The sequence below is a fragment of the Lissotriton helveticus genome, chromosome 2_1 (genome assembly GCF_964261635.1).
Source record: "Lissotriton helveticus chromosome 2_1, aLisHel1.1, whole genome shotgun sequence".
Lineage (NCBI taxonomy): Eukaryota > Metazoa > Chordata > Amphibia > Caudata > Salamandridae > Lissotriton > Lissotriton helveticus.
This window is the reverse complement of record NC_136059.1, coordinates 1,849,156,695-1,849,181,774: the sequence shown is the minus strand read 5'-3', so window position 1 is coordinate 1,849,181,774 and position 25,080 is coordinate 1,849,156,695. Positions and strand designations below refer to the sequence as shown.

Sequence of the window (25,080 nt, the reverse complement as noted above, 5' to 3'; positions counted from 1 at the left end):
GCGTGAAAAGATGACACCTCAGCGGCCGACCCCCTCCAAATCACGAGGATGTCGTCAATATAACGTTTCCACAGTACCACCTGGTGGAAAAAGGGGTTACTGTGGTTCAGCACGTGATCTTGCTCAAATTGGTGCATGTATAGATTGGCCAGACTGGGTGCATAGACACTCCCCATTGAGGTCCCTGACACCTGGAGGTAGAGCTCATTCTGATACTGGAAGAAGTTCTCCATCATGGCGATCCTGGCGCATTCCATTATGAAGGATACAGGTGTTATTGTATCTAATTGTTTGGCCTCCAAGATGGTTCTGATGCAGTCAAGTGTTTCCTGTTGAGGAATAGACGTATACAGAGACTCGACGTCGAAGCTGACCAGCAGGTCAGTCTCCGCGTCGAACTCTGCAGCTGCAAGTAGTCTCAGCACGTCCCCGGTGTCCTGTAGGTAAGTTGGTGTCTCTTTCACTATCGGCTTCAGAAAGAAATCTACAAAGGTAGATAAAGGCTCGAGTAGTGAGCCTATCCCCGAGATAATAGGTCGTCCAGGCGGTGGTCTCTGGGCCTTATGTATCTTGGGGAGACAGTAGAAGTAAGGAGTTACCGGATGTGCTGTTACTAGATATCTCGCCTCCTGGGGAGTGATCCACCCCTCTGATAATCCTTCTTCTACAAGACTCTTGATGTCATTCGAGACTCTCTGAGTGGGGTCTAAATGAAGACGCCGATACGCCCTGGTGTCGTTCAGTTGTCTTTCACATTCTGCCTGATAGATGTTGGTGTCTTGCAGCACGATCGCACCTCCCTTGTCCGCGGGCTTGATGGTAAGGGAACTATCGTTAGCAAGCGTGGACAATGCTTGTTTCTCCAAGGAAGACAGATTGACAAAGTTCTTCCGTTGCTGGGTATTGTTCATGACATCATGTGTCACTGCTTGCTCGAAGGCTAGGACATTAGCTGGCACTTGCTGGTTCAGGGGTGTGAAGGTCGACTTAGGTTTGAGGCCAGTGTTCTGTTCACCAGGATCAGATGAGTCGCCCGCTGCCGTAGTTAGATCAGACTTTTTGAAGAAGAAGTGCAACCGGATCTTCCTAAAGAAACATTCCAGTTTACACCTCGTGTTGAACCGGTCACCAACATAGGTGGGGACAAAACTCAGCCCTTTATTCAACACAGCATTCTCAGTCGGAGTGATGGCCCTAGAACTCAGGTTCACTACGAGGTCGCAGCTCCTGGTGTTGGTCCGGTCATGCTGCTGGTCTGCGGAGCCCAATTGACATTTTGTTGGCCTCTTCTTTTGCCGCGATTCCTGCCCCGGCCCTGCCATAAAAAAGACTGGTCATAGTAAAATGACGGATTAGGAGGGTACATGGGCATGGGATGACCCATTGGTGGGGGACCCATAGGTCCTTGATGGTAATTCCATGGGCCTGGAGGCCACCATTGTCCTGGATTCGGGTACTGTTGAGCACCTCGGCCTCTGTTGGCTCTACGTTGGAAACCTCTGCCACGGGTGCCGAAGTTGGGGCCTGCATTGGGATTTCCTTGATCGCTGGAGCCTGAATCTGAGCCCGAGGATGAGTAGTTTGACCCGTATCTTCTCCCTTTAGAGTTAGTAGATGGAGCTACATAAGTGTCACTCAAATAGGGATAGGCCGATTCCATTGAGAACCGTGCCAGATCTTTTTTAAACTTCTCTACTTTGTTAAGTAGGATGTTGTCACGGTATTCCTTGTTGGTCTTGTTGGCCTCGTCCAAGTTCTTTTTATAGATCACAGGTCTAATAGCTGCGTTGATTTGGCCCTCCAGAACCTGGATCTCTATCAGGAGTGCATCGGCCGTTTTTTTAGCTGTTTTTATTATTAGTATCAACCAGTCACGGGTACACCGCCAAGCAATTAAAGCCCAATTCTTCACGAACTCTTTATCAGTAAGGAATAGTCGTGGCGCCGTGGTAACAATCAGACCCGACGGTGCACACTTGCCATGCAGATACTCATTCATAATCACCCCGTGTAGAGAGATGCGTGAGTGATTTTTCTTGAGATTCAACAGTTTAACCCAGTCATCTTCAGTCGTGGAGTTGGAAGTAGAGGGTAGATCATCTAATATGCTAGGGTTATCATTGAGGATGGTGTTAAGATCCTCTTCATCGAATGCTAGACCACCAAACTCCTCCATGATGAGAAACCGTAGTGAGCGAAAAAACTAAATGAATTAATTGGGTGAGCTAAAGGGCACCACTACACTTGCTGTGTGATGCTAAGATATGGAAACAAGCCGCAAGCCGCAGCTGCTCAGTACAATACAACAAATTCGTGAAGGAGGGTCCGAGGGAAAGTTTAACGACCTAACAGGTAAATACCCCCAGTGTGACAACCTAAAGAACAAAAGTACCTGGCAATCTTGCCAGCAGGTATTTCGGCAGACCTACATACAGGACATTAGCATAATCAAAACGTGATCCAACTAATGCCTGAACTACAATTTTCTTATATTGCAGTGATAACATCGGTAAGAATTTTCTGAGCATTCTCAGGATGCTGAAGCATTTCCCTGATAATGCATTGATCTGAGATCTAAAAGACAGATCTACGTCACAGACCACACCAAGATTTTTGGCCTGCATTGATGCCGACCCGGGAGGAAACATGTCCTGAGGCCACCAGGATTTCCAGCAAGGGTCCGGAACACAACCAAAAAAAAGCAACTCAGACTTGTCTGAGTTGCATTTAAGGCTATGTCGTTGGAACCATGCAAAAACGGAACCAAGGCAGTCCCTGATTTTTGCCCCATCAAACGCCTCTCCCTTCCTGCACGTGAACAGGAGCTGGGTGTCGTCAGCGTAGGATATGACCTGGGCACCAAAAGCCTCCGCCACCGCCGCCAGAGGGGCCATATAGATATTAAAGAGGATGGGGCTCAGAATGGATCCTTGAGGAACCCCCACCCCTAGCGGCGGCATTTCAGCGGAGAACGGTGGTGCCCAGATCACCTGTCGGCGGTCCGACAAAAAAGATCTAAACCAATCCAACACCGTCCCACGAAACCCGATCTCCTGGAGTCTTAAAAGGAGACCGTCATGTGGGACGGTGTCGAAAGCCGCCGACAGATCCAGCATGACTAGTACAGCCTTACCCCCTAGATCAAGCGTCTCCCTGATAGCTTCAGTGACCTCCAGAAGGGCTGTCTCCGTGCTATAGTTAGCACGAAACCCCGACTGTGTGTCATGAAGGATGTTGTTGCTCTCGATGTAGTTGGTAATCGAGAGCTGCACGTGTTTTTCAACAACCTTCGCTAGAGCAGGGAGAAGGGATATCGGTCTGTAATTAGCATGCGTCATGGGGTCTAAATTGGCTTTTTGATTAGAGGCAAAATCAGTGCATGTTTCCATGCCGGGGGAACCACTCCCGTAGACAAAGACAGGTTCAACAGAGGGTTCAGCAGGCTGTTAACAGCTGCAGCTACTCGGCCCAAGAATTTAGCTGGACAAGGGTCCATAGGAGAACCTGACTGAAGTCGAGATAGAAGATCAAACGAGGTTGAGCAGGTCATTTGTGGGAAAGCCGAAAGAGAGGGCGTGGTGTATTCACTCAAAGAGGGAAGTGTGGGACTATATGCTGACAGTATAGGGTCCGGAACAGGAAAAGACTCCTGAATTGTCATAATTTTTTGAGCGAAAAAAGCTGCAAGCTGCTTTATCCACTCTTCAGAATGAGAGTGGGCAGGGGAGCAAGCGACAGGTGAAGTAAACTCTTTAACTATTTTAAAAAGCTCTTTACTTGTGTTGCTGGCTTCATCTATTCTGTGTTCTAGATAGCTTTGCTTACTCTCAGCAATATGTTTGTGATAAGTTTTGATCATATCCTTATATCTTTGTTTATCCTCACAATCGTATTTTCGTCGCCAGAGCCTTTCAGTTTTTTTACACTCTTGGCGCATTTTTCTTAGTGAGGGGGTAAACCATGGAGCAGAGGCTAGGTGACAGACTGAGTTGACTGTCTTTACAGGAGCCAGTTCATCAAATCTGTCAGTTAGCCACTTCTGCACCGCCTCAAGGTCTGCCTCCAAATCATCAGTGAACTCACAAGGATGAAGACGAATAGCGTCAGTCATCGCTTCCAGCGAAATACGGTGGAAGGCTCTTGATCGTCGGGGCACACTACTCTGTCTTCTCTGCCCTGTATTAATATGAAAAGGGATATCAAAATTTAACATAAAATGATCAGACCATAACACTGGGAGTGGGGGTGATACTTCAATCTGTTTGGTGGAAAAGATTTGGTCTAAAATATGCCCTTTGTTATGGGTAGGGCTATTAATATAAGGAACAAGGCCCAGCAATGCCGCGACATCTTGGATTTTAACAGCATTTGGATCTGCTGCTTGGTCCATGTGGAAATTAAAATCCCCCAGCAAGAGACAATGCGCCGAGCGCATACAGGGAGTGGAAAGAGCGACCTGTACATCTTCAAAAAATGTACCGATAGGACCAGGTGGTCTATAGACAAGAAGTCCAGTACATGTCTGGCGAGATGAAAGAGACAGCTTGAAGCCAATGGCTTCACAACCAGATATATTATCTATCAGGAAAGAGGAGCAAATTAGATCCTTTTTCACAATAAGAGCCACACCTCCTCCTCTCCCCCCAACTCTATCACTTCTAAGAATGGTATAATTCGGGGGCAATGCTTTTGCCACATCCGGGCCTGAGCCTTCCCCGAGCCATGTCTCCGTTAGAAACAGACAAGAGAGTTGAGAGTTGGAAAGTAAATCCCAGATGTCCGTAGAATGTCTGCCAAGCGACCTGGTGTTCAGAAGAGCGCATTGGCAGTATTGGGAAGGGGGTGGTGCCGATAGTTCCAAAGAGACAACTAGCCGCCAGCCACAGGTCAAACAGCCTTTCCTCAAAATCCGCTTACCCGGTGGTAAACATTGGCACAGCGGAGAGGGATGGCGCAGGGTACGCAGCTCAGCAGAGCCATAAACAATCATCCCAAAAACGATAGGGAAATGTACTATACACAATAACAGTAAAAGAGTGTGACAGAGTCCTACCTCGCCGCGACCGAGACGCGGACGGGCGCAGACGGGCAGGACTCTGGCACGACTCAGGCGCAGGGAAGGCGCCACCGCTGCGCGTCTCCGCTGCGCGAAACAGGCGAGCATTAAATAGCGTGCTCTCCGCGTCCCTGCTGACCTGGGACGCTCCAAAATGGCGCTCACCCTCCTCTGCCCAAGGCAAGATGTCCGCCAGCAACCACAACCTCCCCAGAACCGGGTCCGCCAAACAGCGGTGGGTTTTTCCAAATTATGGTGCAAGGTAGGGGGCAAGCGGGGAGCTAAGAACAAGGGATAATAAAAAATAATAAAGTAAAATAAATCCAAAACGGGTCGTTAAAATTGTATAGAGCGGAGCTCAGGAAAACGCGACCAGCGCGACCAACAGCGAGGTGCTGATGTGATTCTCAGCCTCAGGATACCTTACCAGGTAGTCCCCTCGTGATGCTCGCCCTAAATAGCGTGCTCTCCGCATCCCTGCTGACCTGGGACGCTCCAAAATGGCGCTCACCCTCCTCTGCCCAAGGCAAGATGTCCGCCGGCAACCACAACCTCCCCAGAACCGGGTCCGCCAAACAGCGGTGGGTTTTTCCAAATTATGGTGCAAGGTAGGGGGCAAGCGGGGAGCTAAGAACAAGGGATAATAAAAAATAATAAAGTAAAATAAATCCAAAACGGGTCGTTAAAATTGTATAGAGCGGAGCTCAGGAAAACGCGACCAGCGCGACCAACAGCGAGGTGCTGATGTGATTCTCAGCCTCAGGATACCTTACCAGGTAGTCCCCTCGTGATGCTCGCCCTAAATAGCGTGCTCTCCGCGTCCCTGCTGACCTGGGACGCTCCAAAATGGCGCTCACCCTCCTCTGCCCAAGGCAAGATGTCCGCCGGCAACCACAACCTCCCCAGAACCGGGTCCGCCAAACAGCGGTGGGTTTTTCCAAATTATGGTGCAAGGTAGGGGGCAAGCGGGGAGCTAAGAACAAGGGATAATAAAAAATAATAAAGTAAAATAAATCCAAAACGGGTCGTTAAAATTGTATAGAGCGGAGCTCAGGAAAACGCGACCAGCGCGACCAACAGCGAGGTGCTGATGTGATTCTCAGCCTCAGGATACCTTACCAGGTAGTCCCCTCGTGATGCTCGCCCTAAATAGCGTGCTCTCCGCGTCCCTGCTGACCTGGGACGCTCCAAAATGGCGCTCACCCTCCTCTGCCCAAGGCAAGATGTCCGCCGGCAACCACAACCTCCCCAGAACCGGGTCCGCCAAACAGCGGTGGGTTTTTCCAAATTATGGTGCAAGGTAGGGGGCAAGCGGGGAGCTAAGAACAAGGGATAATAAAAAATAATAAAGTAAAATAAATCCAAAACGGGTCGTTAAAATTGTATAGAGCGGAGCTCAGGAAAACGCGACCAGCGCGACCAACAGCGAGGTGCTGATGTGATTCTCAGCCTCAGGATACCTTACCAGGTAGTCCCCTCGTGATGCTCGCCCTAAATAGCGTGCTCTCCGCGTCCCTGCTGACCTGGGACGCTCCAAAATGGCGCTCACCCTCCTCTGCCCAAGGCAAGATGTCCGCCGGCAACTACAACCTCCCCAGAACCGGGTCCGCCAAACAGCGGTGGGTTTTTCCAAATTATGGTGCAAGGTAGGGGGCAAGCGGGGAGCTAAGAACAAGGGATAATAAAAAATAATAAAGTAAAATAAATCCAAAACGGGTCGTTAAAATTGTATAGAGCGGAGCTCAGGAAAACGCGACCAGCGCGACCAACAGCGAGGTGCTGATGTGATTCTCAGTCTCAGGATACCTTACCAGGTAGTCCCCTCGTGATGCTCGCCCTAAATAGCGTGCTCTCCGCGTCCCTGCTGACCTGGGACGCTCCAAAATGGCGCTCACCCTCCTCTGCCCAAGGCAAGATGTCCGCCGGCAACCACAACCTCCCCAGAACCGGGTCCGCCAAACAGCGGTGGGTTTTTCCAAATTATGGTGCAAGGTAGGGGGCAAGCGGGGAGCTAAGAACAAGGGATAATAAAAAATAATAAAGTAAAATAAATCCAAAACGGGTCGTTAAAATTGTATAGAGCGGAGCTCAGGAAAACGCGACCAGCGCGACCAACAGCGAGGTGCTGATGTGATTCTCAGCCTCAGGATACCTTACCAGGTAGTCCCCTCGTGATGCTCGCCCTAAATAGCGTGCTCTCCGCGTCCCTGCTGACCTGGGACGCTCCAAAATGGCGCTCACCCTCCTCTGCCCAAGGCAAGATGTCCGCCGGCAACCACAACCTCCCCAGAACCGGGTCCGCCAAACAGCGGTGGGTTTTTCCAAATTATGGTGCAAGGTAGGGGGCAAGCGGGGAGCTAAGAACAAGGGATAATAAAAAATAATAAAGTAAAATAAATCCAAAACGGGTCGTTAAAATTGTATAGAGCGGAGCTCAGGAAAACGCGACCAGCGCGACCAACAGCGAGGTGCTGATGTGATTCTCAGCCTCAGGATACCTGACCCCAAGGTCGCTTTAGCCTCTGATACAATGCGACCTTCAATGGAATCGGGGCAATGAGGTCAGTCTCGACTGCTGCGTGTGGCTGGAAGGGGGTCAGATGCACCCAGTAATGCAAAAACTGTGCCTGTGCACACAATGCATATAGTAGCATATCTGGGGCCCCCAATCCCCCTTGTCGCAGGGGAAGGGTCAATAGATCCCACGCGACGCCCTGATTTGCTTTCCGGCCCATGTCAAAGTGAGCAGGTGGGATATAAGAGTGTCGAAAAAGTGCTTGGTAAGAGGGACCTGGATATTAACAAATAAATATAGGAACTTTGGTAGGATAATCATTTTGATTAGTGCTATTTTCCCAGCCTTCGACAACGGCAGCCGAGCCCACACCAGAACCTTATCCTCCAACCACGTCATCATTCGGCCATAATTCAACCGCCATACCTCCTGCGTGTCTCGGCTAATCCAGATTCCCAGGTACTTTACTTCATCCGCTTCCACCACAGGGGAAATTCCGATGTTAACTGGGGAGTTCCATCTGTCAGCGGAAACACCACTGATTTGGCCCAGTTTATAAATATGCCCGAGAGCCCACCAAACCGTATAAACTCCCTTAGTTTATGTCTAGGTTCTCCTTCGGGTTTGTTATATAAAGCGTGACATCATCTGCATATAACGAGATAAGCAGACTGCGAGCGCTGAAGCCTATACCGCGTGCGGTATGGTGTTGCCGAACCCGGGCAGCCAGAGGTTCCATAGCGATAGCGAAAAGTAGGGGGGACAGCGGAAATCCCTGCCTGGTGCCACGTGTGATCGCAAAGGGGTCAGAGAGTAGGCCATGGATCTGCACTAGCGCCATGGGCGAGGCGTACAATAATTTGATGCCGTTCAGAAAAAGCGGACTGAATCCCATGCGCCCTAGGACTGCTCAGGCGTGTCAAACGCTTTCGTAGCGTCGAGAAATACCACTGCAGCTTTTTCGCTAGGATGAAGGTAATGTAGCACCGAAAATATGGTCCGCAATATGTGAGATGTCGACCTCCCCGGGATAAATCCGGATTGGTCTGGCAGCGCAATCATTGGCAGGAGCGGTTGTAATCTATTGGCAATCAATTTCGCCAATATCTTGACGTCTTCATTTATCATAGAGAGGGGCTGGTAGGAGTCAAGCTCCTCTTCAGGCTTCCCGGGTTTAAGGAGCGTAAGAATTGTTGCTTCTCTCATTGTCTGCGGCAACACCCCCTCCTCCAGCGCTTCTTCATAGACTGCCAGCAACCTAGGCGCCAGCTCCTTGGTGTAAGTCTTGTAAAAGGCAGTAGTAAGGCCGTCAGGGCCAGGGGCCTTCCCCAGGAGCATGCTTTTTATGACCTTGGCCACATCTTCTACACTGAATGAGAGGTCCATGTATGTCCAATGGGTATTATTGAACCATACCAAAGCCAGTTTGTCAAGGAACATCTTCAATTCCTCGGTGCAGGCCCTCATGGTGGTCGTATACAGGCGAGAGTAGAAGGCAAAAAACTCAATCGAGACCCCCTCCTGGCCTCTAATCATATCCCCCTGTGTATTTTGTACCTCATGAAAAAAGAAGCGGATCGAGAGGGCCCAACCATAGCCGCCAAAGTGTGACCCGGTCTGTCCCCCTTGCCGTACCTGCGAGCTTCTGCGTATTTGTTCAAAAACGTCACCTCTCTCTGCGCCTCCTCCGCATATTCTAAGAGCAACATTTTCATTTGTTGTGCAGAATGAGTATCATTCATGGAGTAAAACACGCTCTCCATTGCCTTAATTTTGACCTCCAGAGATGCCAGTGTGCCACGAATTGCCTTCAGCACACCCCCCTGTCTCGCAATGCGTTGGCCTCTGATCACCACTTTGAAGGCTTCCCATAACGAAGCCTCGGTATCGACAGAGCCCTCATTATTAGCAAAATAATCCACAATATCTCCCCTGATCTCCTCCTTAAAGGCCTCATCTAGCAATGCATGTGGCGGGAGTCTCCAAACGAACGAGCATGGCAAAGACCTCGGGATAGACAGCCTCAACAAACAAGGTGCATGGTCGGACAGTGTGCGTGGTAGGTGGGAAACATCCACGGTCCAAGCCTCAGCATCCCTAGTGATTAACCAAAAGTCCAAATGAGACCAAGCATTATGATGGTCCGATATACATGTGCCTTCCTGTTCCAGTGGGTGCCTATTGCGCTAAATGTCCACTAAGCTCCCATCTTCAACTATAGATTGCAAAGCGGTGCGCGCTGCTGTTTGTAAGGCCCAGGCCGTTCCCCTCCTATCCATAACATCATCAAGGATGGCAGTATAATCCCCACCCAACAGCACAGTATCACAACCGAACATTTTTATCTTGGACCATACATCATAAAAAAAATCAGGAGAATCTATATTTGGACCATAAATAGCAGCAATCGCCAAGGACGTCCCCTCCAGCACCCCACGCACAATAACATACCTCCTCTTAGGGTCCACATGCACCTCTCCCTGACGCCAATCCAATCCCTGTCTAATCAGAACAGACACCCCTCTGGCATAGTTAGAATATATGGACGAATATATGCACCCCCCATCTGCGATTACGTAGCCTCGGAGACGGTGTAACGTTAAGGTGTGTCTCTTGTAGAAGGCAGATGTCAATGTTATGCCTTGCTAGATAAGCGTGTATAAGCCTGGCTTTTCGACAATCATTCAGCCCCCTGATGTTCCATGTGAACAAATTCAATGGTCTAGCGTGCCTACGTCTTGAGAAGCTTCAACAGTGGGGGGCTGGAATACCATAACTATAAAATACAACCCATAGCAGTCGCTATTCCTTTCACTGGTATTGAACAAACTAGCACAATCCACCCCCAACCCACTACCCACTCCAACCCCCAATCAGGTTGCAGAAAAACCCACCCCAGTAACGCAAACCATAACATTTCCTGGAAAGTGTAAGGGAAACCTCCCATGGGGGCGTAGTGGCACCAGCGTTCACCCTTGAGTAAACAGGGTGGCTAGGAAATCTATAGCGTGCTGTGTGAACGCTTCTCGGTTCACACAGCACGTCTCTGGAACACTCTACCCCGCGAGATAAGAACAGAACCCAACTATCTACGTTTCAGAAAGAGGCTGAAAACCCTCCTATTTCCATAAATCCCTAACTCACTGCCCCTCACCACCCTCAGGTTAACTGTTCCTAGCGCTGGGATACTCACGGGTGACTACGCGCTCTATAAAATGTATTAATAATAATAATAATAATGGTACACGCCCCCCCCACATCCTTTGTCAAAATCACTAGCATATAGAGTAAAACAAGATAATAGGACCCACAGCAACATGGACGAATATTACCATACAGTTCAACATATCAATAAAAGGCACCTCAGTTTACCCAGCACCGTATCATAACAGTTAGTCATTATCGCTAAGCCTTCCTGTCGTCGATGCCTCCGCCCTACGGGAGTCTTTACTTTTCCTGCCTCCGACGTGTTAAGCAAATTTGAGAGCAGACTTTGCATCCGTGAAATAATGTGCAGTTCCGTCACAGGAGCCCTTCAATTTAGCCTGGTAAATCAGAGAGTAAGAGATCTGCCACTGGAGAAGGATCTTTTTAGCCAGTAAGAACTCACGCCTCGCCTCTTGGACAGCCAGGGTAAAGTCCGGATAAAACGACAGATTGTTACCTTGGTAATTCAGTTGACCCTTTTCGATCGCCAGGCGCAGAATATTGTCTCTGTCATGGTAGTTCAACAATTTGGCCAAGATCGATCCCGGCGGAGCTCCCACCGGAGGCCTCTGGCCCAGGGCCCTATGTGCCCTCTCCACCACAAACACAGATGATAGGTGCGGGTCAAACAGTGAATGAAGAAGATCCGCCACATAGGTTTCCATCTTGACAATCGCAGTCGTCTCCGGAATTCCTAGGATGCGTAGGTTGTTCCTCCGGTATCTCACCTCCAAATAGTCGTTCTTTGAGCGGATTTCTCCCAGGAGCTTATCCATATGCAGCAGCTGCTCCTTGGTCTCTGTTTGAAATTCGTGAAATTCAGTTTGTCGATTTTCCAATACGTCCAGTCGGGGCAAGCTCAGATTGATCTGGCTTGTACCCATTAGTACCAAGTCTCAGTGCCTTGATATTGGATCATTTTGAAAAAGGTTTTGATTTTTTGAGATGGGCTTTCCATTGTTGGGTATTTGAGAAGACTCCTTTGGCCCTAGATTCCTGATCTACATCTAAGCTCTATCTAGCAGTCTCTGGGCTCATTTCTATGTAAACACTCCTTTTCTGAAATGCTTTCTGTCGAGATGGATACCAGGCAGGACTGACCTTTCTCCCTCCTTTGGATTTCACTTTAATGAATGTGTGACCGGCTGCATGGATACCAAACATTGACAGGTGGTTTTAGTGGGAAGGCAGAATCGAGATCCAGGTCTTGCTCTATGAGAACAATATGCAGTTTTGCCTCTGGTACCCAAAATGTACAATCTGGGACCAATGGAGATATTTGAACTATAGTTTGAGGTCACTAGTCTTGTCAGACCCTGTTCCTAGGAAGCAATACTCTTAAGATGCCCTCCTTCTGGCAGCACCAATTCTGGGTTTTTATATTTCACCAGAGTATGGATGTGGCCAAATGGGGGGAAGGGAAGTTAGGGTGAGTACTCTGTGCTTACTTTGTCAAAATATAAGTGTGAGGGCCCTGGTCAGAAGGCAACTGCCGCTTGCGATACCTATTTCCCCTCCAAGAGCTGCCAGTGACAGACCCAGCACAACTACTAACCTTCACCCTCCTACTATGTTAACAATTCAGAGTATTCCATGCCCCCAATGCTTTAAAAATGGCTTGTGCTGCTGGCATTACTCCTTTTTACGGTATATTGAACGAGTAAATAACTGTTGTTGTCTTCATCTCTAAATTAGCTATACAGCTCCACCATGTGGCAGACTGTTATAAGTCCCGGTGTTGACAATTAAGTGCCCGTGCAGAGCACTGGAAACCACTGGTTTAAATTAGGCACTGTACTGTAGGGAAGTAGACTGGGATGGAAAAAGTCAACAATTGTTAGTTCTACTTTCACAAAGAATTGTTTTTACATTTCACAGAAGAAAGCACTGGTTGTTTCCACTAAGAGAGCAAAGTCCAGAATTACAATTCCTTCTGTTAAACAACACAAAGTTCTTGATGTTCGTGAAGCAAAAGCTGTAACAGTTCTTTTAAAGGCTCATTGCTAGTTCCTGAAACAATCCTATATATCTAAGGGAAAATCTCTACTGAGGGGGAACTAGGTAGGTCTCTTGTGCTATGGTTGTTTGATCTCCCTTTGCCAACCAATAGTGCAAACCAAAACGTGTCCCCTCATAACTTGCCACCTTACAGGAATTCTGTTTTTTCCCAATTCACCAGAAGAATTTCTGCTCGAGCGGCCGAAGGCAGTACCTCCTCCGAACTTCTGAATAAGTTGAGCAGAGACTGAAAGCATTCAGTTAGAGAGCGCAGTGTCAGAAAAAACGTGCAGCCTTGATCTGTAGGAAGACCTGAAACTCTCTCTGAAATCGAAGAAACCTCTTGGGTGTTTGGGTCCTCAATGTGGCACCTCCTTTCAAAACCAAACATGAATAGCAACCGCAGCTGAAAGGACTCCACATCTTTAAATAAATGTGCCTTCTCAGAAGGCGGTGCCCTCAAGCATGTTTCAGAATTTACAACTGCCGCCAAAGGAAACAACAATGAAGTCATCCGTGTCAGCACAAACAAATGAGTCCCATATGAAGCCCTTTACTGACATGAGTGTTAGAGCACACAAACCAATAAAGACATTACAGAAATATAACATATCTTGTTGTTTAATCATTGGAACATCATTGGTACCAACATGCTGATGAAATGGACTTTTAATACTTGTTTTAATACTTGCTGGAAGGAGTTCGTGACAACTTTTCTTTAACACATTTTATTGGGGTTTTGTAGAACATACTTCGAATTTACAGTGTTATATTTGTACATAATAGGATGCCTCTGATATAGCAGTGATGTATTTACATAATTGATCCCAAATGGTAGCAAATAACCCCATGCCCCCCACACCCACTATTAGTCAGTAAATAGTTATATATTTTTCAGCAGTGAGTGTTTTATCTGAATGCACAAAGGTAGGGTACGAGATAACGGATGATCAGCACTAATCTTTGTGATTGAATGTTTGTAAACAGCAGAGGGCCTCTGGGTTATTTATAGGGGCAGGATGGGCCTCATCATGGAGCTAGTCTTGGTGATCCCAAGGGTGAGGCTATGGGGGTGTCAGAGTCATGATTGGTGAAACTATCTACTTGTGCTTCCCAAGCCAGGGCAGTGTGCAGCAAGGAGCATGACCAGAACATGTGTAGGATATGAGCTCCCCTAGTTTCTGTCTATGGGTAAGAATCTACAAGTCTCTGCTACTTGTGAAAACACATTTAGTTTCAAGTACCTGAAAATGCATGTACCTAGAGACCCAATGTTGGTTTGGGAATTCAGTGTCACTCTGGTTCTTGATGCCTGAAGTAGGGACCTCCAGGGATGGGACAGTCTTTCCCTCTCCATAATCAGAAGAGTGGCATTACACTAAAATTGTGGCCCTACCGAGGCTCCATCTCATGTTCCAAAATAACCCCTATGAGATTCCAGGAAGCTTCTTTCTTATGATAGGCGCTCGATCTTGCTGATTCTTGTGAGGGGGTAAGCAATGTATTATCTCAAAGGATAAATGTGTTCCATCAGTTTAAAGTGGTGTGTTTTGCATGCCGGTCATGCCCCTGCATTAAGCTGATCAAGTAAGTACCAATTGGCTCAATGGTTCCAGAAACTATCCTGCCTTTCACCTAGAACTCAACTTCTTCCCTTTTGGTATTTTTATATGGATCCCCGGTCCCAGCTTAACTTCCTAGCCACAAGAGTTGGATTGGGCTGCTGGCCGTGGGCTTTGCAAAGGATGGTAGAACAAACGAAAACAAGTGACACCCTTGTGGCAAGGCATACAATCTGTTGGCCTGCAAGGCTTCAGAGCCTAGGACCTTACTGGCCCTATATATTTGTCTCTCAACTCTGAGCTGACTGGGAGTTTAATCAAAGAAGGTTCTTTAGACACCTTGCAGAAGAGATTAAGCTCCTTAATTCCCAATTCTCCGGGTATTTGCTGCCCCAATATATTCTAGAACAGTGCAGCACAGAATGTGTGGCTCTTCCTAAGTTCATGGTGATCTCCCTCCCGGGATTAAAGTGCATTTCACATGTTTACTTCTGGTGAGCATTACTGATCGATTTGCATGTTAGCAGTCCCACTGGGAAAAAACGGAGACAGTTGTGGGGTGGGTAGTGGAGCGAGGCTATGATGTCACCCAGGTAATTAGAGATTTTAGCCTGTCTACCCATTATCAAATTGAAATTACTTAACAGAACTTACAACACCCCTGAGAGATTGTGGAAGCACCCACCACTCGTGGACCTGATGGATACCACTAAGAAACCGAGTGTACCTTCACATAGTCTGGTACTGTTCCACAATTCAGAGATATTGGCTGGAAGTTAAGTATTTATTCTCCAACTGTAAAAAGCAAATAAAAATATATATTTTTTTTTTAAAGAAAAAATTATTTATTCTCCAAAGGTTCTTAAGCGCCCTGTGTAGCCTTTCTCTAAAATAGGACTACTAGGCTTTATGTGGGGTCGGAAGAACTGCCTCTTGTAGCTCTCTTAGTAGGTCTAGGATTTATTTTGACTGAACACAACATTGCACGGTATTGACGATTCGACAAGGCACCGCCCTTCACAGATTGGTTGAGGAGTTTGCATCACTTCACTCTGATTGAAGAGGTATTTTACTGTTTAAGAGAGTGCCTTGATAAGTACTAAAAAATATGAGGAGCCTCTGTGGAATGGCTTTGGATAATTCCTGGGGAACATGTTTGCAGAGTTGGCTCTCTGGTGATACATATATAGATGTAATTGCTGTCTTCCATCATAGGATGCATCTCCTTGCTGGTTCATTTGTCCTTGTGTGGTGCAGTCCCGTCTTCGGAGCCGCCTGAGTGGTGTACTACTGAAAATAATTATTAGGTCCTAGGTTAGCTAAGACCTTTTGATTTTACTAAAATTATATGTATAACATTTTTAAATATAGGGGTTTTCAACCAGCCTTCTTCATCCATTAATCGTCTTTCCCCCTTTCCCATTTTGTTCTTCCTTCCACTACAGCATACAGCACATCACATTGGGTCTGCCCACTTCCCTTTGGTAACATCCCTGTGAGTGACAGCATCCTACCCTTTCACAAATAGTACATCTACACACAAAGTCGTTCCCTTCAGTCCCAGGGACTATTAAGACAGGGACTTGAAACGAAAAAATATTTTTGCTAGTTGTCAACGTTTTTTTTTTTAGATTGACAAGGGGCCAGCAACTTCCCTATCAATAACGTTTTCAAAAACCATGTCAAAGCAAAACAACTATTGACAAAGTAAAAGGTCTGAAGTCCAAGGCCAAACATATTGGACTTGCCAATGTTTGTTTATTATTGCAATGCCTATGTAGAGGCTGTGCAAGTAAGCCTTATATGTAGGCATAAACTTTTTTATTTCTCGAATTGAACTAACAATTCCTTTTGATTTATACTGTGTAAAAATGATTTAATTTGATTCTAATGTGTTATTGTATGTTGCATTTTTACAGCCATGGACAGCATTTGGTGTTGCTGCTATCAGGCCGAAGAAATGCATGGAAAGTAGGTGACGACATACTTTGAAATTGTGCTGCTTCCTACCGATCCACTTTCACTCTCATTTTCAAAGCTTTTGTATGTCTTTATTATCTCTTTTTAACCATTCCAGCAAGAGCTTGCCTTGGAGTGTGATGTGACTAGAAAAGGAACCAGATGGGAAGGCAGAGCTGTTATTCCTTGGAGCTATTTTCCACCTGATGTTGACAGGTTCAATGCATATGCCATACACGGATCAGGGGAATTGAGAACATATGAAGCTCTCTATCCTGTACCCCAGAGTGAAATTGCGGCCGGACAGCAACCTGATTTGTAAGTAGATGATTAGTGTGAGATGTAAATCTGTAGACTTACCGTAAAATATAGTTTTTTGTTGAATTTGCACAGGTGGATAGAAATATGAACGTTTTCTTTTTTCTTTTGACACTAGCATCATACGTATTAATGCCATTGAAATTATGTTTGACTTCTCTGGTCAGTGTTCCTTAAACCACTTTAACATTGATATATATATATATATATATATATATATATATATATCAATTAAATTTAAGCCACATACTAGGCAATGGACAGCCGCGGTCCATGCAGGTAACAGCGGTGATGGCGTGTGGGGGGAGGGGGTTCGAGAGACGATGCAGAGGGAAAGTTAAATGAATAATAAATTGTCCTTCTGGATCATCCGTCAAATTCCCCTCACGCCGCCTCACCGCTGTTACCTGCATGGACCGCCTCTGGCGATGAATGTACTTTTTTGGTACACAAAGAGAAAAGATGAGAAAAGATTTAAAAAGGTTACTTTAGAGAACTCTCCATCATTTGCTGATTAAATAAGATCATACATATGGATTCCAACCAGTACAGTATGTATAGGACTTATTGCCAAAAGAAGATCAAAATAGTTTCAAAATGTTCTAGATGTACACATGATCCTTTGTGTTTTTTATCTAAGCAGTAACTATTCTCTATGGGTCCAATTCACAAAGTTGTTTGAACACCTTATGTGCACAAATGTTGAATCTGGGGGCGCAGTTCATAAATCCTGACCCAAAGAATCAAAATATGCAAACTTTTCAGCCTGCAAATTCAATGTAGTATAGTGGAAATTATACTCTATTCAGTTAATTGTTCAAAGTGGGAACAGGTGTATTTCCAGGGGAGCAAAGATGGTGACTATTGGAAAGGTAGCAAAATCACACAAAATAGTAACTTTTCCTGTATTTACAAACTTTCCTCATTATGTTCCACGCCCATCTATCAACCCTAAAATTGGTGCCTGTACAGCCTAGTATGAGTGTATAAGTATTTGTGGGAGACATGCCTCGATTTATCGTATGGTATTATAAGAAGTTTCTTTAAGACCTTGAAATTACCTTGAAACCGGTGAACTTTAAAATGGCATACAGTGTGGATTTTTATTAACTCCGTGAAATTATTAACTTCGCAAAAACCATACATGGGAGCCCACACTTCATAAAGTTAATCATTTATGTGAGATTCAGTCCTTTTGATCTTACCTCTTGAGTATTGTTAAACACCAGGGTCATTCTTTGAATAGTTTTTGAAAAGAATAAGTATTTTTCTTTGAATAAACGTAAAACTCATTTTGCTGCATTACTTTCAAATATATATTTTGTTGAATCCGGTTGTTTCCTAGTGCTGTTCATCCTCAAGCATATGCAACATGGAAAATGTTGCAAACACGTTTTTGTCAGTGCAGGTATTGGTGATAGAATTTTTCAACACATGAAACTTGGGGGTCTAGTAAGAGAGTTAGATGAATATTCTCACCTCTTGAGGCTCTGAGCCCTACAGGTGCTCGTTAAACAACTTACAGAGTCCTACATCAAATATAGTGTACTGCCCAACGCATTTTCTTCCCAGCAAAAGTAGGTGAGGCCCAAGGTCCAGAGATGGATTCCCATCAATGTCTTGTAAGTGATCTTATAGTATTATCATTTGGTCATCCAAAAGGTTAGGATGGAGCATCTCTAGATCATTGAGATACTTTACACCCTACCTTCACGGACAGGGAGCAATGCCCACCATCACTCGGTAGACCATGCGTGGGATCACTCAATGGGATTAAAGTGCAGTGAAATGAAATGAAACAGATGTGAGATTAAAATAGGAATAGAAAACATACAGTGAAAACCTTTAATAACTGTATGTTTCTTTCGTTTTAAAAGACCAGAACAGTGCAAAACGATGCAGTTTGAACAAATAACTGCAAATGGGCCGACATGTTTCTGCCAAAAATGGGGAACAAAACACCTCCTATGGCTTCATCAGGGCCTCTGTTCTTAGAGAATTTTTTTTGTCACTGCATGTACGTGCTACAAACATTATTAACCATCAATAAAGTGATCAAATTAAATCATAAAGGATATATATTCATCTCTATTCCTCCATGTCAGATGGTGTAATTCTCACCTATAACATAAAGCAGGGAAAGGGTAAACATATCAGGCAGTATTGAAATGAATAGTGTGTCGAACTTACAGGGACTACAGTGGTCCCTTACTCACCCTTAGTGACAGGGGATAGTACCTCACCTCGCCTGGACCAAGCTTAGGATTAGGGAGGCCACGCTCTATGAAGGTAAGTAAAGAGAGGGATTTCTTGTAGTGGACGAAAAAGTGTAAAATGGCACTAATTCAGAACATAAAGAACCTCAATGCTTCTTAACTTCATATTAATCCTTCCATTCAAAACCCCTTGTAGGCTCAACCTCAGGCACAGTCCGAGGCAACGACGGAGAGGTAAGGGTACACTATTATCCAGAATTGAAAAACACCCAAGGTAAGGTATTATTATTTGATCAATCTGCTCTATAGTCTGGGTGTCTAAATCAGTTGATGGGCGGATGAGCCTACAAGGGGTTTTGAATGGAGCCATAGGAGGTGTTTTGTTCCCCATTTTTGGCAGAAACATGTCGGCCCATTTGCAGTTATTTGTTCAAACTGCATCGTTTTGCACTGTTCTGGTCTTTTAAAACGAAAGAAACATACAGTTATTAAAGGTTTTCACTGTATGTTTTCTATTCCTATTTTAATCTCACATCTGTTTCATTTCATTTCACTGCACTTTAATCCCATTGAGTGATTCCACGCATGGTCTACCGAGTGATGGTGGGCATTGTTCCCTGTCCTTGAAGGTAGGGTGTAAAGTATCTCAATGATCTAGAGATGCTCCATCCTAACCTTTTGGATGACCAAATGATAATACTATAAGATCACTTACAAGACATTGATGGGAATCCATCTCTGGACCTTGGGCCTCACCTACTTTTGCTGGGAAGAAAATGCGTTGGGCAGTACACTATATTTGATGTAGGACTCTGTAAGTTGTTTAACGAGCACCTGTAGGGCTCAGAGCCTCAAGAGGTGAGAATATTCATCTAACTCTCTTACTAGACGCCCAAGTTTCATGTGTTGAAAAGTATGTTGATTAGGGGATGATAACTTGGGCAGGTCTTAAAAATTCCCTCAGACCCTCCACCACCTGTTTTGTGACTATTGGTGATAGAATGACAATCCCAAAAGTTATCTTGCAAACAACTTTTTTTTTTAAATAGTTTCTCGGCACTAAGGAAAGCACATTTTATTTTATCAAAAATGTAGCCATACCTCAGATGGTTACCATCTCGGAGACTTTCATTTGCACGTTATGTTGACAAAGATGAAAAAAAAGACAAAGAAAAGAAATGCAATGTCTTAGGACCTCTTGAGCTGCGTTTGTTCTAATTTTCTATTAAATTAGAATGGCAGAATGTTTTCCTGAGCAATATCTGCTATACTGAGCATCAGATTTAAAAGTATGTTATATGCTTCTATGTGTCTCTTTGACATACAGAAAGCATCTTGACACATACTATCAAGTCACAGGGGCTCCTGTCCTTTGACTATGGGACCATTAAAAGTTGCGTTGAGTTCTACCTGACCCAACATTACTGCTGTGAGGGTGTTACCTGGACTTTGCAATGTTTTTGTGAAGAGTGACAGGTCATCCAGCCCGAAGATCGAGTATCAGCAGAGCCATCCCCTGCACTGGGTAAACATCCTTTACCACAAATGCATTACAAAGCATTTTTTACTCCGCAAAATCTGTTACAGCGCAGGTCTTTACACCGCTGCCTGCTCCAATCTCTGTGACCCACTGTAGCAAAACCCATGCAGACAAGAGAAGGATTGTGATCAACTGTGTAGATAGATTTGGTGGACATAGCTTCAACATTTATTCGATGTTTCATGTATACTTAGTTTGTGAGCAGGGTGTCATCAGCCTTCCTGAAGGAGCACTCAGGGACTGACAAAAGGGCAAGGCTTGCCTGGAAAATTTCACATCTTTAACCGCAGAATCTACAGACTCCCGCCCTCTCACCTACCTTCCACCAAATGGTAGTGTAGTGGATGGACTATTCATCAATCCCTTCCTTAAAGGTCTATGCAGAAATGTTAAGGGTCGCCTTGTCTCCATCATCCCTCACTTCATTGTCTGAGTCTCCACCTTACAGCTTCGGGAAGGAAGAGAATACACTTCCACTGTCTAGGGAATGTTTTTTTCTGCACCACCTTATGCTATACCAAATAAGGAGCAATCCAAAATGGATCCCCCTGTCCCAGCAATCTGACACGCATCACACATGGAGTCTTGCTACCATACTGGTGCCACACATCCACCATGCATACATGCAATCAGCACACACACAGAATGTTAGTGTACAGGCATGGGTGTAACATCTAAAAATAACTTTATACGAGTGGGGCCAGTCCTCCACACTCCTCCCCCCCCAAAAATATCTGCTCAGGACTGTTCACAAAAATCGGTAGGCTGCCACGACCGCTTCATTTCAACAACCCATGACATTAGTCATCATTAAGAGGGCATACTTTGTGTGACCCCCCCCCAGGTCACAAAAGATTTTGGACCGTGGTTCCACCATGGACATGCTTAGGCCTGAGTGCACAGTAGATGAGACGTTTCTTGTTTGTATTTCTATTTTTGATAGCCTTAGAAAGAAGTGGTTGAAACCAGTATTGAGGGATAATGGGTTGGTACAAGATTTATTGGTCTGTAAAAATACAAGTGTGGTTTATGCGGAATATTGCGTTGGGAATTATTTGTGGAAGGACTGGGTTCATAGAAGAAGACTCTGCTAGACTGTGTAGATCGATTTGGTGAGACATAGCTTCAACATTTATTCCATGTTTTATGTTTACTGAGTTTATGAGCCGTTATATGAGATTTTATCATCGATTGATGTGGTTTTATGCTGATGTTTTTTTTGTATTTTGTATTGTTTGAAGGACTATTTTCTGAGAATAAATCTAATAATGTTTGTAGTTCTTACCTATTTAGTTTCATGTATCAGTTTCTGCTGTGAAATTAAGTAGCTATTGCCAAATGGTGTAAACAAATATTTTACCACAGTTATGACATGTATTTGATAGTGCAAAGCATGTCTTTAACTTTCTCTATACCCACTTTATGAGAGCTATGCTGTAGGTGCCATTTAATAGCAGTTGCTCAGACTAATGAGATGCCTTCTGTTTGTGAAAGCAGTCATAATGTGCAGTTTTGAAGGATAAATGTCAATGTATTGTGTTCAAATGTTCATTTGTTGAAGAATGTCATTTTTTTTGATTTTTAGCCACCGACTGGAATATTTCAAGCCTTTTTCCTTTGGTGCCGTAACGGGAGAAGCTTGGAAGCAACCTGAGTCAGATTTGTGGCTGACATCTGTGTCTCACAAATAGGCAACTTTCCATAGTTCCTATATGTTTTTATATCTTCACAAACCTGTATGAGGAGAGGGACTTGAATCTACATCTTTCTGAACTGTTATTTGATGTAAATGCTTACTTGTTACGATGAAACTGCACTTTTTCCATCGGTTTCAACTTTTTTTTAAAGGTAATTGGAGTACAAAATATAAAGTGCTCACAACACAATGTATAAAAATCAAGGGTTATTGTGAATGTCAGATTTGCTCACGTGGACTGCAACATTGTCAGTCTTACATTATAATGTTAGCTATAGGAATGAAGGAGCTCGTGTGTCCCTTCTGCTCCATTAGGGTAACCTACATGTTCAATACTGAGAAACCTCTATTGCCTTACATGCGACCATATGGACCATGTTTGCTTGCCTCCCAAAATGTCTATTTCTCTACCACTGAGCCCAGAGTCTGAGACAACATTAGAAAATACTGTCTTTCTATGGTGCTAATTCAAGGTTTTGAAATCCCGATTCTAAAAGAAGGTACTAGCTGAAAACCGGCACAATAGGAATTTCTCAGGCACATTTTGCCAAATGAAACCTGGTGAAATTTGAATGCTGTAAGTGCCTGGTATTTAGGGAAAACGTTAGAGATTAGTGCAGAAACACTGACTTCCATGGGTATTCCCCATTTGGAGACAAAGATTTTGTAATCTGGAGGCAATCCTGCATCCGAGGATTACTGCACCTTGTGGTATTGGTATAGCCGATATGGGATTTCCCACACAATTACAAAGAAACTCTTAATGAGTTAACTCTCTCAGTGATTAATACAATATAAGTACAATATTTCAGTGATACCTACCTCACTGCCTTGGTATGTATCATGGGTTCGTTTTCATCGCCACCACAAACCAGCACGCTCCCAAATTTACAAGGGGTCAAGTAATATTCAGTATCACCGCTAGCCTTCTAAGGGGGACTAGTTATGTAGCAGGATTTGCACAGCTTGTATGAAATATTAATGTTCCGTTGTGAGATGCTTAATCTTTTTCCTTCTTCCTTTGCTTACATACACCTGCACAACATTGCCTTTGTTAATATCCTGTTAAATGAAGTATTCCTTTTCTGGTGAGCAATATTAACATTGTTCATTTTTGTGTAGCAGCCTTGCCTTAAATGACCTTGAGCGACTAAAGGCTGTTTTAATTCTTAACATTCCCGAGCTCATAATCATATATGCTTTTACAAAGGTAAAAAAACAATTATTAAAAAAGGAAAAATTAAGAACTGCATTTCTTACGCCATAGGTTTATTTAAAGAGTATGTACTGGTTTTAATTTTGCTTATTCATATGTCGTAATGCGTGATTTGAGTCCATTTTGGCACTTATTAAATCTTAGATATTAAAGGTTTGTTTATGCAAATGATACTGATTCACATATTTGTTGTACACACAAATCCTCAGCAGTTTTATTCAATCAAGGTTATATTCACAGAGCCAATTTTCAGAGCCTCTAACTTGGTGTAATACAACTCTTGATGTTCAAGGGCTTTTTCCAGTATCATTTAGGCCAGTGTAGATTTAGACAAATAATTGAATGGTATTATTCACGTTTTCAGTACTTCCTGAATGGGTGTTATTTTGGCACTTTAACAATTATCTCCATTCCTGTACGCTGCCTTATTATGAGGTCGGGTGTGTAAGAATCACAAAACCTCACTGACTAACCCTTTTCCAGCTTCCTGATACTGAGCACGGTCCAAAACTCTTCAGGAAATTATGCAACACAAAGATATTGCTTAGTTTAGGAATAAGGATCTATAAGTGACAATCTAAGATGTTTAATTCAAAATTACATTTCACGCCCCCTAGGCCACATCCTTTTTAAACTTGACTTCCTTTATCTTATTGGAAGGAAAGATGACAGCCCAATACTGACACTAGTGAACTCTTCAAACTATGGCTCTGGGGGTGGAAGTGGTCCGAGTTCAATAATACATAATTGGAATAAACTGTACTGTGAGTGTCCAGGGAAAATACATTTTGAAAGGTTTGGTTTGAGGTCTGAGCGTTTGGTATTGAAATCTCAAATGAGACCAGCACCTCACTCTGTGCTGGCTGTAACCACAATTAGGTTCATAGTAGGCTGTCTAGGTCTTACATTTTAGCGCTTGTCAATAATCCTTGAAGGGGGGCAGAATAAAAAAGAAAAGCACAAGCAGGCACCGACTCATCTTGTTTCCTTTGTTCCTTGGTTTTTGTTGCCTCTCATTCTATGTTATCATTTTTTATATGTCTTCAGTAAGTGGTAAATAGTATTAGCCTGGGATGTTATTTTTACCACATACGGAAGACACACAAAAAAACAAAAAAGAAAATAAATTATGATTAAAAATTGTGTGTCTAGTATGTCATTTGAATGTTATGTATATGAACTGATGTCATAGTCGATGTGAGGTGTTAGTGTTCCAATCACTGTTTGCTTCTATCCATTTGAGATTGGGGGCTTTACCCTTGGTCTATGGAATATATCCAGACACCAACTAGATGTATCGTCACACAGGTAATCTTTCATGATATTGAGTGATCTAGGTTTTGGAGCTCTATGTCTCACCAGTCCTCAAAGAAAACCGACTTTGTGTTTGGCTGACCACCGGATAATTAATTTTTGTAAACATAAGAAACTGTTGACAGTAGGCGAAAGCTCTTTTTTTGTACCCATAGCCACAACTTTGTAAAGAATGTCCAAATAGATTAAAAATAGAGTTTATTTAGTGCAATAATAAATGACCCACTGGAGACACAGGGAAAGTGTCCAGACACATCCCAGTAAAACGGTTTCTCAAAGAACCACATTACAAGTTTCATTCTACCCTTACATCAGTGAATTCTAAATATTACACAAACACATTCTATATGACATAAAAAATGAACTACAAACTACAATGGAAATAAAAGTAAGACTCTAATACCACATGTATCCTTTTACAAAACAAAAAAACAACAAACTAAAATAAAACTAAGCATCTAAAGTGTAATCATCAAATTTCTT

The 25,080-nt window shown here is 44.2% G+C and overlaps 1 protein-coding gene across 3 annotated transcripts in view; it reads left to right on the top strand.

Annotated features, from left to right (window-relative positions):
- LOC144818905 (UPF0462 protein C4orf33 homolog) overlaps positions 1-24,249 on the top strand; it is a 61,145-nt gene extending 36,896 nt beyond the window's left edge. For all 3 annotated transcript variants that reach the window (XM_078676769.1, XM_078676768.1, XM_078676767.1), the window contains exons 4-6: positions 16,258-16,309; positions 16,416-16,615; positions 21,957-24,249. In XM_078676769.1, coding sequence (XP_078532895.1) covers positions 16,258-16,309; positions 16,416-16,615; positions 21,957-22,062 — 358 coding nt within the window. In that variant the 3' untranslated portion in view covers positions 22,063-24,249. The remainder of the gene's footprint in view (positions 1-16,257; positions 16,310-16,415; positions 16,616-21,956) is intronic.
- Positions 24,250-25,080: the final 831 nt, after the last annotated feature.